General features: G+C 37.1%; 1 protein-coding gene across 10 annotated transcripts in view; it reads left to right on the top strand.

Moving 5' to 3' along the window:
* The window catches only part of Gs1l (pseudouridine 5'-phosphatase-like Gs1l), a 54386-nt gene that overhangs the window by 15986 nt on the left and 20474 nt on the right, over positions 1–17926 (top strand). For 6 of the 10 annotated variants that reach the window (XM_071663602.1, XM_071663608.1, XM_071663601.1 and 3 more), the window contains 2 exons: positions 11454–11672; positions 15135–15353. In XM_071663602.1, coding sequence (XP_071519703.1) covers positions 11454–11672; positions 15135–15353 — 438 coding nt within the window. Of the gene's footprint in view, positions 1–1518; positions 1716–11453; positions 11673–15134; positions 15354–17926 lie in introns of all 10 variants that reach the window. The other 4 variants (XM_071663605.1, XM_071663610.1, XM_071663603.1 and 1 more) reach the window with 3 other exon arrangements.

Raw genomic sequence — 17926 nt, 5'->3', positions numbered from 1 at the left:
GGGGTTGACGTGCTGTCAGTGGATTGAATCAAGGCATGTGAAGCGTCTGGGGTAAACCATGGAAAGCTGTGTAGGTATGTATATTTGCGTGTGTGGACGTATGTATATACATGTGTATGGGGGTGGGTTGGGCCATTTCTTTCGTCTGTTTCCTTGCGCTACCTCGCAAACGCGGGAGACAGCAAAAAAAAAAAAAGAAAATGGTAAGGTCTGTACATCAGAACTTCATGATATGCTATGTAAGTGTGTATGCAATTTCATATGAAATGGTATAAAGAAAATATTGTTTATAGATAGATGAGGAACACAAGGTAAGTACACCATCAGCTGACCATATTGAATTCCATCCACACTGACTACTCAACAATTATTTATAATGATTTTACAGTAATCTTTGGAAGTTATGTATGCCATGACATCTTACTATGCAGTGCAATTGTTTGTTTCATGCTGCCTTGTATAAGTAGTGACCAATTATTTAATCATGTCCATTCTCAATTGAAACTATCTTTTTTCTCCATTTGATCTGAAAAATTCCCAATAGAAAATTTTGATGCGAAACAAAAAATTTCTATTGCTATAGGAGTGATTAATCATCAAATCTGAAAGTGGACTGGAACACTTTATTAAGGATGGAAATGATCAAAAAGATTTTCTTGGCATATTGCTCAGTGAACACTTTTTTTCTTCTTTTTTTCTGTGTGATTGTATACCCCACCTTAGTGAGGTAATGAATTATAGCCTCATCTGCACACTTTTAGTCCTTAGTTGTCATATACGATGTGCTGAAACCAGCATGTACCATTCATAGCCAGGTTCCACAAACTATCTTACAGTTTGCCTTGACCACTTCATATGCCCTTTCAACCTATAAGCTCCATGTCACATCCTATACAGTATACCACATCAGTCAAGTTTACTCTATCCCATGCGTGCCTCTCATTCCCCTGAATGTTCAGGTCCCAATAAAGCAAGGCCTCCTTCATTCCATCCTTCCATCTCTTGAGAAATAATTACTAATTTTTGCACTTACCTGAGCTATTACACTATTATAACAGATACTGAAATTGTAAATGGAGGTAGCTTATTTATTACATTACTGTATTAGGATTCTTTCAGAATCATTCGCCCTTCTCCTGAGTCTTTTTCCCCTTTTGTATGTCAATTATCCAAGAATTAGGGTAGAAATTCACAAACATCACAAAGTTTTTGCAGTAGCAACAAATTTAAAGAAAATTTGTACAGTAAGACCTCTGAAATGCTTAGGGAATCAGCCATTTCTGATAAAAAAAAAAAAAAGACTGGTTATTCAAGGTTTTTGGATTTATTAATGATTCAGAAATTATATTTTAGAATATTTTACTTAGTGGAAATATTGAAATATGTAAGCAAGTACCATGGTCTACTGCTGCTTGTTGATGTTGAAAATAATGGTCATGCCAGTGTTGAAGTCCTTCATAAGAGCTGCCCTGGACTTGCCCATATTGACCCTCCTGCACAACTCCATCTTTTTTTCAGGCTTAAACGTTCCTCTTGCACTTCATGCAAGATTTAGATGGCTTTGAGGAGCTATAAGGGAAATGCTGACCATCCTTGAAAGGGGCAGTTGTCCACAATAGTAACTGAGGGTGCACAAAATACACAAATGTGTAAGCCCAACACACAGCACTGCACCAGAAAGCACATGGGAGATGGTAACTATCACCAGCCAGGTGGTGAGTACACTAATCACTGTGGCGTGATGCATGTACAGTTGGAAATATTATTACATATCCTTTTAGATTTTTTTCATTTGTTTTTGAAAATTTGAAATTTGCCAACCAAAATTAAAAAAAAAAAGGTCCTGAACATTCTGTAGTCTTAAATTACAGATAACAGAGGTTTTACTGTATCTTGTTTTAATATTCTTTTCAAGCGATCATGAAATCTCTGAGTATATCATAAGATTTTTCATGTATAATGCCTTTTTTAATGATAGCAAAGCAGAGTAACATTAGGTTCATATTATAATCCAGCCTCTGATGTCACTTATAAAGATGAACAAGTATTTATATTCTTCATGTGCCATAAAAGGGAAATTTACTTAACTTGAAGATAGTAGAATAAATATGATGATAGACATGTTCATCAGTAAATATGACTCATACTGAAATGGGTAGACTTACATTGGAAGTCTTGACATATCATTCACCACAATGTAAATCTCTCATCACCAGCATTTTCAGGAGATTCATTAAATATTGCTGCTGTACCATTGAAATGGCAGCAGTTGATGAACTAGGTAGTCTAATTTACACACTATTCTTAATGTGCCGTAAAAGTGTGATCAACCTGACTTGAAAACATTATATATTGTAATGGCCAAACACCAAAGATATCTATCACATAATGAACTGATTAAACTTACTTTGGAAGTCTTGACAAACCATTTACTCCACTCCCATCCCACTTCAATACCACCTACCTAAATCTCTAATCACCAGCATTTTTAGTAAGAATTATTGAATATCATCTACTTTACCAGTGAAGTGGCAACAGTTGTTGAATTAGAGAGCCTCATTTACATCATGATGGTAAGCAGTTTGGGTATAGTCCATACATAAGCATTAGTCAGAGGAAACGTTTTGTTCAGAATGTAACATGGGTTTCAGTTACTCATACGACAGATGACAAGGAGCTTAATCCTGTTGTACTGCAAGGACCTCCAGTAATCAAATCAATCTTTGTCATCTAGGGTTTGCTGGCCACCCATCACATATTATGTAGATTGTTCTCCTTGCTGCATGTGCAAAATTCCTGATTGCATATATGTGAAAAAAATGAGGGTTGTGTACCCCTGATATATTTAATGGTATGTAGATTCAGTGTTATAAAACGGACAAAGTACTTTGTGTAAATGATACAAAGCTGTCATCTTCGAATTTCAGTCATAATTATCAATCATCATTATGACCATTGCAACAATAAGATCTCTCCATGTGCCACCTTTAGCACACATGCCCATGGTTGTCAGATCCTGGAATTTGGAGTTTCTGTCTGACAGAAAATTCATGTTAGTAATTGTAACGATGTCAGACGAAGATGTTTTATAAGGAGTTCCTCAGGGATCAGTATTAACCTCAATACTCTTCATATTGATATCCACATAGACAAAGATATAAAAGAAAGTTTAATGTGATGCTTTGTGTGTTACATTAGAGTAAGCAGAGTGATAGGCACAGAAGACAGTGAGAAGAAAATGCAGCTTGTGAGTTTCATGGTTTGTTGTAATAGAACTTCAGAAAAATTGTGTGAATTTAATATAACTAGGTTTTTTAAGAAAAGAAGTGTGAATTTGAGATAACTAAGATAAATTAGGTAACCATAACTCATTAGATTTTTTATATCTATGTCACACAAACTTTTGGGAATCTTCTATATCACATATTTGCCTTCATTTAATTGTGAGTACTGTATGTAATACAGTAATAATGCTTGCAAGGTGTTAAGTGCTTCAAATATAACATCACAAAGAACATCTAGACAGGAATGTTATTCCCAGATAAACAATAAAATATTTTACATTTCCCTGTAATTGGCTTGGAGATTAAAAGAAGTATTGCATTTCTCATATTTTCATTTTATAAGCTGTACTGTGAAACTTACTCAGGATTTTTTCATTATTTTGATTTTGGCATTTGGGTAAGTAACTCCTGTCTAATATTCTGTTGTGTATAAGCTTTAACTCTATTTCCATTTCCTTGGAATTGATCAGGTGTTTGAATGCCTCACAGACTGCTCATATATATATCTTCAGATTATACACACTGTGATGAATTGAACATTGGCTTTTATACAGCATAACTGCAGTGTTTCATCGTTATTTTAACAGTCTAGTTAGTATGTGAATGCTGAATCATTACATGAGACATCTTTCCATTCACCTCTTCATTTTCAGTAATGAAAAGTTTCAGCTTTCAGTTTCCTGGCAATATCATATGACATACCCTTAGTTCTTATGAGCGCCTTCACCAAGTGTATATCAGTTTCAAAGTCTGCCTCTTCCTTCAGTCTTCAGCTATAATGTTGTGAATCATCTTTACCAGGCTTACAATATGTTTTACATGGCTCTTTTTCTAAATAGGCATTCATCCTACCATCTCTGATTACCTCTTGACAGCACAAATATTTTTCACCTCTTAATTCTGTACCTCTTATATTCTCTTGATATCTACCATAGTACACAAATTATGTCTCAGCTGCTGTTATCTTTGACCTGTCGATTCAAGAAAACTGATGTTTCAGATCTACATGTAAGAAGAATGTGTGGAATATCCACATGTAAGAAGAATATGTGGAATGGTGTATGTTAGGGAGGCATGTAAGGACAGGGATAAGTGGAGACTCTTTTGCCCTGGCCACCCCCCTTTATGAGAGTTCCTGGGAGGAACAGGCATCAAAGATATAGATAGATATTTTGTGTCACTTTTTTCATCACAATTACCACACCTATTTTCTTCCCAGTTGCCTAGACTCTCATAAGAGTTCTAATTATTGTTCCCAGTTACCCAGACTCTCAAGAGTTCTAGATTTTGGATTGCATTTCTCAAATCATACCTGTTTTTCCAATGTCTTTCTTAATGAATATCACTCCCAATTCCCAACACTCTTTTATAACTAATTTTTCCCCATTCATGTTAACATTCCATTGGGACCACGTACCTTTCACACTTTAGATTTTTACAAGACTTTCTGTGATGTCACAGGAAACTACTTAATGTTTCGATGAGCTTCTGTAATTGAAAATTACTTGTGTGAAAATGAATGGTAGTTATAGAATAACTGTAGAAGTGGATTTTAAGGTGCATAACTTTATCATGTATGCTCAACTGTTTTTATGGAGGGGACAGTATTCGGGATGAGAGAAATATGATTAATGTGGACTTCAACTTTACCGTGGTGGAACATAATGGAAACTAATGCTAATGCATATGGTATGTATGAATGATGTTTTGTTATATGAATCAGAAGAGAATTTGAGCAGGATGGTACGTCAGTTTAGTGAAATGTGGAAGAAAGGAATACTGATTGTACTTCTGCACAGGTAAGAACAAGGTTCCCTATCTGTATTATCTTGAATTCCTTTCTCATTTATATGTGATGGATCAAGTGTACCTTACATCCTTACAGACACACCTCTATGATGTAGTGGTTAGTGTTACTAACTGTCAGGCATGCATAGTCTCTTGGGATCAGACCAGCATAAGTTTGAATGCTGGTCATGACAGTTGATCCACAGTCCATCCAGCTGTTCATACTCCCCTAGGGGCTGGTCAATAATATGGGTACTTGGCTTAAGCTAAGGTGTGTGTGTGTGTGTGCATGCATACATACATACATAAAGACATGGTACATTTATAGAAATTTCAAGAGACTATAGTGTAAAGATCTCTCCCCATAGCACTCAAATAATAATCAAATAGTAAATTGTAATTACGTGAGGGTGTTTGCAAATAGAAAAATAAAGGAAATCGGAGATGTGTGCTGATAATATACTCTGAGGAATTATTCTTTCTGTATTTCACTTGTACCTCACAGTAAAGCACCTATATTTGGAAATGTGATGTCTTCAATATTGTCATAGTTGTGCACAGGATTATGCTGTTTGTAATTTGGTGAGTGCTTTCTGAGGAGTGCAGACATATGAAATTTTTACCTTCTATCAGTACTAGAGGTACTATTAGATTTTATTCTTTTTGACTGGAAAGGTTGTCGGTAGTGAATTTGTTGAGAGTGGCCAGAAGTGGAGTGCTTTATCAACTTTTGGTTGATGCAAGAATGAAAGTTGGTGACTACCTTTGAGTACCTACAACAAATTTGCCATAAAGGCAGGGCTAGCATGTAGCACTCAGCATATCTTGCTTGAAAGATAATTCTGTTTCTTTCCACTGCCACACCTATTCTTTTGTTGCCAATCCTTGATTTGTCTGGGACTGACCCCATCTATATAGCAGTATGTTCTGTACGTTTTTTTATTTCTTCTGGTACTGTACTGAATTATCCTTCCAGCTTTTATGCTGGACTTTCATATGTATTTTTATCTGATATCTTTTTGGTGTATTCCCAAGTATTATTGCATCCTTAAAAGTTCTGTATCTTCATTGCTAAGATGCTTTCAGATCCAATACATTATTCTTGTTGCTCCCCTCAGTTTGCTGCCAAGCATATATTATCAGGTATTTTTCCCTTCCTCTTTTTTTTTTTTTTTTTTTTTTTTTTTTTTTTTTTTTTTTTTTAAGCTTAAGATTTTGAGGTCTTTATGCCAAACAAGACTTCATATATTCCAGAGCACTGATCTTGCCTGTAAAGTGTTTCTCAATTCAGTGTCTTGTTTATTTTCATTTGCTTGACTTGTAATCATACAATGCAGCAAAGTTCAGTTTTGCTTCTTATGCATACATTAATCATTTTCATCTTTAGGTTTCTGTCTTTCATTGTGAAAGATCTCTTGGGTTTAGGGAAAGAGTTAACGGAGTGAGAGTAAATGGAAGAAAAGTACCGGACGCTTCACATGCCTTGATTCAATCCACTGACAGCACGTCAACCCCTGTATACCACATCGCTCCAATTCACTCTATTCCTTGCCCTCCTTTCACCCTCCTGCATGTTCAGGCCCCGATCACACAAAATCCTTTTCACTCCATCTTTCCACCTCCAATTTGGTCTCCCTCTTCTCCTCGTTCCCTCCACCTCCGACACATATATCCTCTTGGTCAATCTTTCCTCACTCATTCTCTCCATGTGCCCAAACCATTTCAAAACACCCTCTTCTGCTCTCTCAACCACGCTCTTTTTATTTCCACACATCTCTCTTACCCTTACGTTACTTACTCGATCAAACCACCTCACACCACACATTGTCCTCAAACATCTCATTTCCAGCACATCCATCCTCCTGCGCACAACTCTATCCATATCCCACGCCTCGCAACCATACAACATTGTTGGAACTACTATTCCTTCAAACATACCCATTTTTGCTTTCCGGGATAATGTTCTCGACTTCCACACATTTTTCAAGGCTCCCAAAATTTTCGCCCCCTCCCCCACCCTATGATCCACTTCCGCTTCCATGGTTCCATCCGCTGACAGATCCACTCCCAGATATCTAAAACACTTCACTTCCTCCAGTTTTTCTCCATTCAAACTCACCTCCCAATTGACTTGACCCTCAACCCTACTGTACCTAATAACCTTGCTCTTATTCACATTTACTCTTAACTTTCTTCTTCCACACACTTTACCAAACTCCGTCACCAGCTTCTGCAGTTTCTCACATGAATCCGCCACCAGCGCTGTATCATCAGCAAACAACAACTGACTCACTTCCCAAGCTCTCTCATCCCCAACAGACTTCATACTTGCCCCTCTTTCCAAGACTCTTGCATTTACCTCCCTAACAACCCCATCCATAAACAAATTAAACAACCATGGAGACATCACACACCCCTGCCGCAAACCTACATTCACTGAGAACCAATCACTTTCCTCTCTTCCTACACGTACACATGCCTTGCATCCTCGATAAAAACTTTTCACTGCTTCTAACAACTTGCCTCCCACACCATATATTCTTAATACCTTCCACAGAGCATCTCTATCAACTCTATCATATGCCTTCTCCAGATCCATAAATGCTACATACAAATCCATTTGCTTTTCTAAGTATTTCTCACATACATTCTTCAAAGCAAACACCTGATCCACACATCCTCTACCACTTCTGAAACCACACTGCTCTTCCCCAATCTGATGCTCTGTACATGCCTTCACCCTCTCAATCAATACTCTCCCATATAATTTACCAGGAATACTCAACAAACTTATACCTCTGTAATTTGAGCACTCACTCTTATCCCCTTTGCCTTTGTACAATGGCACTATGCACGCATTCCGCCAATCCTCAGGCACCTCACCATGAGTCATACATACATTAAATAACCTTACCAACCAGTCAACAATACAGTCACCCCCTTTTTTAATAAATTCCACTGCAATACCATCCAAACCTGCTGCCTTGCCGGCTTTCATCTTCCGCAAAGCTTTTACTACCTCTTCTCTGTTTACCAAATCATTTTCCCTAACCCTCTCACTTTGCACACCACCTCGACCCAAACACCCTATATCTGCCACTCTGTCATCAGACACATTCAACAAACCTTCAAAATACTCATTCCATCTCCTTCTCACATCACCACTACTTGTTATCACCTCCCCATTTGCGCCCTTCACTGAAGTTCCCATTTGCTCCCTTGTCTTATGCACCCTATTTACCTCCTTCCAGAACATCTTTTTATTCTCCCTAAAATTTACTGATAGTCTCTCACCCCAACTCTCATTTGCCCCTTTTTTTCACCTCTTGCACCTTTCTCTTGACCTCCTGTCTCTTTCTTTTATACTTCTCCCACTCAATTGCATTTTTTCCCTGCAAAAATCGTCCAAATGCCTCTCTCTTCTCTTTCACTAATACTCTTACTTCTTCATCCCACCACTCACTACCCTTTCTAAACAGCCCACCTCCCACTCTTCTCATGCCACAAGGTTTTTAGGATGGCATAATTTAAGTGTATGGATGAAGTGTATGGAATATGAGGATGCATGGGAAATGATAGTGATTGGAGGAACGGAAAAGTCAAGTCATTAGTGGAAGAAAAAAAGGTGTATGGATGGTATGTGTGAGGGAGGAGTGTAAGTGATTGCTGAGGGTACAAGAAAAAGTACCGGGTGGTCAAGAAAGGTATGAGAGCTGAGAGAAAAGATAAATTAGAAACGTGGGAGAAAGAATGAGAGTGACTTTAAGAGAATGAGAAATTGTTTTGAAAGGAAGTAATAAAGAGGACAAGTGGACAGATGAAGTGTTAGTGAGGGGAGCAGGTGGGAAAATTGTGACAAAGTTTTAAAAAGGAGATGGAGTAATATTTAGGACTGTCTGAATGTCTTTAATGATGGGGAAGTATACATGATGTGATTGGGATGTGGAAGTAAAGTTTTTAGGGTGGATAGGTTTACCTTTGAGTTTGTCAAAAAAAAAGGGAAGACTGTTATTGATTGGTATTTTAGGGTGTATATGTATAGCCTAAGGTGAGCTTTCCCAGGACTAGCAGAGTGCATACGTAAAGGAATGGGTGTTTGAATTGTAAAGTTACAATTCTGTCAAGTATTTTAGAAAGATGTATGGGAGCATACTGATTCAGAGAGTGATAATATGTTCAAAGTAGCTGATTTAGGAGAAGCCATGTGGTTTCTGGAGACAAAGAGGATGTGTGACCAAATTTTTGTTCGCTTTGAGTATTGTATTTTGGTAATACTTAGAGAAAGAGAGTGACTAATTTGTAGCATTTATGGATCTGGAGAAAGCACATGATATATGGGGTAAATAGAGCTACTGAATGCAATGAGGACTTTCTACCAGGGGAGTAAGGCATTTGTGAGAGTTTCCATGAGGAGACCAGCCATGTGATGATTAACTTTTATGATACCATCATCTTTTTGTTGACAGTTAAGCTTTGGATACCCTTTCTTCTTTCCCTGTACCTATAACCTTTCCACTAATTTAGGGTCATCTTTGCAGAAATCTGGGGGGCTTTAATTAATTTCTCCATTTTTTATTATATTCATGGTTAGGGGCTTGGTTTTGCTTGTGGCATGCCATATACTGTAAAAAGCAAAAACAAAAGTGGGTGAATGTGCATCAAGGATGTGTAATCTCACCATGGCTAGTTAATCTGTCCATAGATCGGAAAATGAGGGAGACACATGCCAAGGTCTTGCAACAAGGGGCAGGTCTGCGTTTTACTTGAAGTGATGGGGCATGGGATTTACCCAGCTGCTATTTGCAGATGACTCAGTTTTGGCAGTAGACTTTAGAAGCTGGTGACAGAGTTTGGGAGAGTACTAAAAATAGCGGGTCATATGTTGCTGTGAATAAAAGTAATTAGGTGCAGCAAGTCAGTGAGACAAGACAATGTAAGTGGGAGCTTAAATGGAGAGGAATTTGAATGCTTTAGGTTTCTGAAAGTGCACGTAGATATGGATGGAAGCATGGGGGGTCTGATTTGAGTCACAGGGTGGAAGAGGAGTTAAGGTTCTAGATGTGTTAAGGGGCTAGTAGAAGGAAAGGCCATTATCTGTTGGGTCAAGATAGGTATGTTTAAAGTTATGGTAGCCCCAATAGTGTTGTGTGGATTTGACTCTTGGGCTTTGAATGTAAAGGAGAGGAATACAGTAGATGCAGTGGAAATGAAGAACCTTGGGATGACATATGGTGTGAATTGGATTCATCGTGTGAAGAACGATATTTTCACATAGTTAGTTGTAGTGAGTATAGTCTGATTCAGAGAGCTAACTAGGGTGTGCTGAAATTGTTCAGGCACATGGAGAGAATAAGAGAAGAAAGACTAACAAAGAGGATCTATGTGTTGGAAGGGTAAGGATCATATGAGGAGCATGAGACAGATAGAATGATGGAGCAAGATAGGGTTTGGATACATAGAAGATAGAATGATGAAGCAAGATAGGGTTTGGATACAAAGAATTTGAATAATGGGGTATATTGGGGATGAAGTGCAGTTGGTGGTCTAAGACAGGGCAGATAAAGTAGTCAAGGTAAACCATGTAGTAGCCCATTGAGCTTGTCATTGGATGATAGACAATGGTTTCAATGCATTGTATGTGATAGCTTGCCTGATTAGGTGTAGTGGGGGCTGTTGTTTGTCTAATGCTGCCTCATAAAGACAAACAAGAAACATTATTATTATTATTACTATTATTATTATTATCATTATTGTTTTTGCATACTATTCGCCATTTTCCACGTTAGCAAGGTAGCGTTAAGAACAGAGGACTAAGCCCTTGAGGGAAATCCTCACTTGGCCCCCTTCTCTGTTTCTGCTTTTGGAAAATTAAAAACGAGAGGGAAGGATTTCCAGCCCCCCCGCTCCCTCCCCTTTTAGTCGCCTTCTATGACACACAGTGGATACATGGGAAGTATTCTTTCTCTCCTATCCCCAGGGATAATCATTATTATTATTATTTTTTTTTTTTTTTTTATTATTATTATTATTATTATTATTATTACCATTATTGTTATTATTATTATTGTTTTCATTATTAATATGATTATTGTTAGTACTTTTATTGTCATCATTATTATCATACATATGTATGCATATATTTCCTTTCTCCTGAAATTTACATGGTGTAAATGTGTGATCCATCAGGTAACGTTTCCCTTAAAACATGAAATGCATCCATAAGTTTGTTGAAAGACAGGTAAACTCTTCCCTGTATAAATGCAAGAAAATGTGAACCAAGAAAATATATGAACCATAGTTACTATATGTGAGGTAGATATTTTGATGATAATGTTTAATGTTTGTAATTAGTAATTTCAGTAATAAGCATTCTTATGACAGACACAGAGCGACTGTATACCAAGGCAGCAGAAACAGTAGCCTCAGAATATGGGAAGGTGTACACATGGGAGATGCAAGTAAACTGTATGGGTCTCAAAGCACATATGGATGCACAATACAATATTGAATCACTTGATCTACCCATCACAGTGGACCAATACTTGGATAAAGTCAGTATGGTGTATAAGCATCTGTTTCCAAATGCCCAGTTTTTGCCAGGTATAGTTAAAATAACACATGATAACCTTTTTATCTAACCTATATTTTGTGCTCTTTGGTGAGCTTTGGGTGTATTGCAGGAAATGTGTATATATGCTTAAAGACCTGTCCATTTTTTAAAGTTATCTCAGCTGGCTGAGCTGTTGGTAGCACTCATTGCATCATTTGTCTGTATAGGTCCATTGTTCTCAAATTTTTTAAGTTTTCTGATAAATTATCCCTTGATAGACTTGAAACTTGCAGTGTCATACTTTGGAGTAGTAACAGTGAATATTGTTCATGGGATTCTGGGCTGAATTTTTCAGATTTTTTCATTCTTAAAAAAAGCAGCCAGCTGAGCATATGTCCATCACAAAATACCTGTCTATCTGTCTATCTATGTCTGTATCTCTGATGCCTGTTCCTTCCTGGAACTCCCTCAATGGGGTGGTCTTGGCAGTAGAGTCTCCATAACTATTGAACTCCAATTACGCTTCTTAGCCTTTAATGCCTCACCCTTAAGAGGCCACATGCAGAGGGCAACTCTAGCAGTGTTTGCGGAAGCTCCTACCTAATGTTCGTACTGGCTTCCGTTATACCTGATGTGTTTTCCTAATGTTCTAACCTACTAATTCTACCATCTGGAAATAACCATAAATGCATCACATTTATTTTGAGAGAATGTGGTTTAACATAATTTGATTATTTACAGCTAAGCTTGTCTGATAAGCCTTGCTTAACATTCAGAATTACCTTAGTATAGTAGTACATTAACTTGGTATGACTTTCATTATATTACTGAAACTTACCTCATTTCTTTTAGATAATGTTATAATACCATTTAATCTATTCAGTGCCCCTTTTTCTGGCCTTCACCCAGAGTGCAAAAGATTAAAGAATATTTTGGTATGATTTTTGGAAAGGTGCCCAGCAGTATGATTTATGGTGCACAGGTGCACAGCAAATATAAAAAGAATTATAATTCTTAAGAATTTAGATTTAACTATTCCTAGTTTAGGAAAGGCACATTTTTGAATAGACTGACTAATTTTCAATGAATTTGGAGAAAACCATTTGTTGTGTAGGAAAAATACATTATTTACCAGATTGACTGGCTTGAAGTAAGGTTGGCATGGATAGGATAAAGGTGTGGCAATGGGTGCCACAGCTGCTCTGAGATAAGAATAAAAGGTGTGCACCTGTCCATCATGATTAGTTTGGGGTTACTGAGGCCTTTAGGCAGCTCCAGTGACTCACTTTGTCCGGATTGCATTAGTAACCAGCCTACAGTATGTACAGAATTTACCTTGTAGCAGGAGAGCATGTGCCTTGATCAAGATAAGTAGCATACCACAATAATTTCCTTGAAAGAGGACAGTAACACAAAGGGTTGGATCTAGAGTAAGATAATTGGTAATTCATTACTTATTCATCATATGAAATATGTGATGTACTAAAGTTCCCTTGATACATGGCAAAACTCTCTAAAGGACTTCAGTTATATCTGGAGTAGATATAGAAAACAGTATTATTCACTGAAATTCTAACATATTTACCTCTTTAAAAAGTTAGGTGTTTTTTAAGAAGGGCACCCTGAATTTAGAAAGTTGATACAGTGAGTTAGGAATAAAATGACATACTTGACTGTGAAGTGAATGATTTTGAAATAAAAGCAGTGAAGTTACATAGATATATGGAATGACTAAAGAGGTGAATTTGAGTGAATGGAGTGAAGAAAGCTCTATAAAGAAGCTTTTGTTAAAGTGAAACCAGAGTATGTTTATGCTTATGTAAGTAAAGTGCAGAGGTAATTATGTATTGAAGAGATTTTGTAAGTCACCAAACACTTTTGTGGAGAGTAAGCAAATTGGATGCAGTATTGGATATTTTTATTTGAATTTCTAGTGCAGATGTGTATACTACCATAAAGTTTACCAGCTGTGCACATCTTTTTTGAGGCATACTATTTCGGCTTGTGATGTGATATGTTAGAATGGATGCATAACGGCAACTTCAAATAAATGAAATGTTAAGAGACAGTTCAGTGGACACATGACCATCAGTAAAGGAATATTGATATGCTTTGGTTACATAATGAATGTACTCATTATAAAGTTATAACTGCCATCTTAATTTGTGAGGTAATTTTATTCCAGAGTTGTAGAGTTTTGGCTCGGATTCTATGTTTGGAATTGGTGGTCATGCTGTTTTCGTAGCTAATGTATGATCTGTAATCTTATGGTTTGAGGTCAGTACTGGAATATCAAGATATTACAAGTAGGTAATTAGCATTGTTTGATTGATTAATTGATTGATTGCACAACCTCAGGGCTTCTTTTATTGGGGTCCTTCAACTTCAAGGCTTCCCTTTTTGGAGTGAGGAGTCTTTGACAAGATTGTACTCCTTTTTTGTTCATTTATGATGATACAACCTCACTAAAGCTATATTTTCACATGCAGTGTAACTTCATGCAGAGGAAATCCAGTAATGCCATTACAGTGTAGTGTGTCATGCAGTAGAATGCACAAAGTCATTTGTTTTCCTTTAACATTCAGTACTGAGTCTACAGAAAGAGCTTTTGCTGTCATGCTCAGGAGTCAAATGTAAACAGTTGAGATATGAGATAGTTCCTTCATAAATACTGACTTCTTTTGTAATGCTGATGCACTGATGAGATATACTGCAGACAGCAGGCTTTCTGTGATGGTGCTATAGGTTACACTCATCACTTCATCAAAAGTTAGCTGGTGCTTTTGTATGAAGCACAAGAGACAAAAGAAAAAATGCAAAGGATTCTATTGCTGTAGCCACAAAAGCACAAGTTTTGATACCATGATGTATGGTCAAGGCTAGAATTTTGTTAAGTGTGTAGGTAACATAAGCTGTAACAAAACAAAGTGGCTCCTTTTGAAAATTCTGTTACTTATTCAAAGTTTGCTTACACTGTATTTATATATTTCATGCACTTCTGACGATTTGTGCACTAAACAGGTCTTTCACTTTCTCAAAAATTTGTAAGTACTTTCCCTTGTCTTTTATCTGTTTCATAATTATCACTCTATTTCAATTGAGGCCTGGCCCTGATGTGGACTTTTGTGACTGGAGCCTTCAAAAAGAAAAGAAAAGAAAAGATGCATTTGAAAAATATGATAAGTAAGAAGTTCATTGTAAAACTCAGTATGAAAGTCATGGAAAAATGGGAAAAGGAGTAGGGGATGTATCTGCACCATTCCTTGTGTTATTAAGGGTTAACATGACTATAGTTCAGAATACCTGTTCTTTTAAAATCTTGTGCATTCATAGTGCTTTGGGAACAACAAATCAACTACACCTGGTGAGTTCATTGATGTTTAGCTGAAAGTTATGGATTCACAAGCATGATTGTCAAAAATTACATTTTCTTTACATGTTGCTGTGGTTGCCCTAAATTTAAATGGATGAATACAAATGGTGGATATATGAATTTCCTCTATCCATGACAGACACTGAGCGGCTGTACACTGAAGCAACACAGGCAATTGCTTCACAGTATAACAAAGTGTACACTTGGGAGATTAAAGTGCAGTGCATGGGTATGAAAGGACCTATGGCTGCCCAGCACATCATTGACTCTCTTGAACTACCACTTACTGTTGATCAGTATCTTGGGAAAATCAGCAGTCAGTATGATTCCCTTTTCCCCAATGCCAGACTCTTACCAGGTATATCTATAAGGAGTAAGATCAAGTGTTATATATTTTTTGATTTTAATATCTGCATGCAGTATCTAATTGTACTTATGGGAAGGCAGTAGTTCATAAAGATTTGTCACTGTTTCTCTTTGTACATAAAGTGGTGCTTCCAACTATCCTGCATGCTTTTTTTTCAGAATCCACAGCAAATGTTGTGGTTGAAGTATATATCACATTCCTTTATGTTTTTCTTTTCTTTTTCATATTTACTCTTCCCTTTCACTTCAGGCTATGCCTTTCAATATACCCATTCTCATTGATGTTACTCAGGTTTATTCCTGCTGTAAAATTTTCTGTGTGTATGCATTCCAAATGCCCATACCAATTATTTTGTTCACTGTTTCATATCCGATTCCGTATCTCCCCGTATGTTTTTTTAATTTCTCTTTATCTACTCTCTTTGTCACATCCCATTCTCATAATTCATGTTCCTGCCTTTCATTTATTTAATATTCCATTCCAGATCTGCATTTTACCACCAAATGCACATGATTTACTTTTTTCAACAAACTTTTCTGGACATGTATGCTGAAGCTTTTATGTTTCATTGAATTCATCAGAGCAGCATCAGTTTCCCTCTCAACATTTTGATATCATCAATGCCAGCTTATTATGCTGCTTTTATGATTAGATTTTACAAACATTACGACCTGTTTTCCATTTAGTCAAATTTCACTGTCTTTGCCATACACCAATATTTATCTTGTAAGCTAAGAGACTAAAACCCTTGATACTGTCTGTCGCTCATGGCAAGGTACCAAGAACTGAACATGACCACACTGCATAATGCTCCACAATTTTTGAATAAATTATGCTCAGTCCTCTTTATCAGGTCATGAGTGCAGAGATATCACTGCACTGTGACATCACATTACTGACATTGTCTTAGGACACATGATATCCTTCAGCTTTGCATACAAATTTTTCTCAATATTCTTTTGTTTCTTACTGCCTATTGCAGTTTCACTCAGTAAAGTATTTCCATAAATTTTGCATATGTATCATATGGAGTTGTTATATTATTTCATAGTCATAGTCACCAAATTCATCCACCATTTGGGTTTCCCTCATCATTCTAAGATAGTCATAGTCACCAAACTCATCCACCATGTGGATTTCCCTCATCATTCTAAGTTCATACAATGAACGTATATATACTGAAAAATCACATCAACTCCTTCTTGCAGCCCCTTTGTTTCTGATTTACTGCTGTTTAGTTGTGAAGCATTAACGGATTTCACTTGTTATATTTTTTTCTGTATTTATTGAAATGTGGCCATTGTCAGTGTTCCAGAAAATTTGTTCTCTTTCTCCAAGTATTTCTCATTCAAATTCTTTGAAGTAAGCACCTGATCCCCACCTCCGCTACCTCTCCTGAAGTCACACTTCTTCCCAGCCAGATGTCATGTGCATATCACCACCTTCTCAATTACCACACTCTAATACACCTTACAGGCTTAAGTTGGACCCAGTTAATGTCTAGGTTGCATTCTTGGAAAGTTTAATTCTGCAAACCCATATTTTCCATCAAGAACTTGTATAAAGCCTAGTCACAGTGAGAGCTAATTCAGGAATATTCATTATCTTAAGACAGAAAAAGTTAGTATACATATATCAAGTATTATTCCAATAAGATATAACATAGATAACATGATTACTGACAAGATATGTCTGTAAAGCTTTCTTATACAGTACATTATTTTTTTCTAAATGCAATTTTTTTTTCTTAGCAAGGAAGCATCAGGATTAAACAAATATTAGCCTCACTTCCACATATCCATTTTCTAGCAGCCAAGCCCTTCAGACTGGTAACTTCCATAGTTTAGTTTGACCACATCACATACCTTGGTTCATTCCACTTACAGCACATCATTGATCCACTTCATTCTTTCCCACATGCCTCCCACCCTCCTGATTGTTCCAGTTCTGACAACTACAGCCTTCCTTTTCCTTCTTGGACTCTCCTGCACTTCTTATGCATAGACCCTCTTACCCAGTTGTTCTCTGTTCATCCTGTCCATATGTCTAGACCATTTCAGCAGACCCTGGTCAACTTGGTCAAAGTGCAGTTACTTCCACACCCATCTCTTGCACTGTCATTCCATACATGATCAACTTGCCTCACTTAGGTATGGCCCTTGGGCATTTCATTTCCAACACATCCATCTTCTTCCATTTGCATTCAATATCCAAATCTCATGACCATACAACACTGCTTGGACCCCTCATATTTTCAAACATACCAGTCTTTTATCTAAGACATTCACTGGCCTCTCCACAGCCAAGCCTACAGCCTATTTCATGGTTTATCTTGACTGCTTCATATGCCCAAGTTTGACCATTGACAGCATATCAACCCCCATATACCACATTGATCTAGTTCATGCTATCCTGTACATACCTTACACTTTCCTTAATGTTGAGACTCAAGATATCCTAAAACCCTCCTCACTCCAATTCTTCATCTTGTTCTCCTCTTCCCTTCTCCATCCCTGATGCCAAGGTCTTAGTCATTTTTTGTTCACTCATCTTCTCTTATATTA

The sequence above is a fragment of the Panulirus ornatus genome, chromosome 7 (genome assembly GCF_036320965.1).
Source record: "Panulirus ornatus isolate Po-2019 chromosome 7, ASM3632096v1, whole genome shotgun sequence".
NCBI classification, from domain to species: Eukaryota; Metazoa; Arthropoda; class Malacostraca; order Decapoda; family Palinuridae; genus Panulirus; species Panulirus ornatus.
Note: the sequence above shows the minus strand (reverse complement) of the source record. Positions and strands in the feature narration are given on the sequence as shown.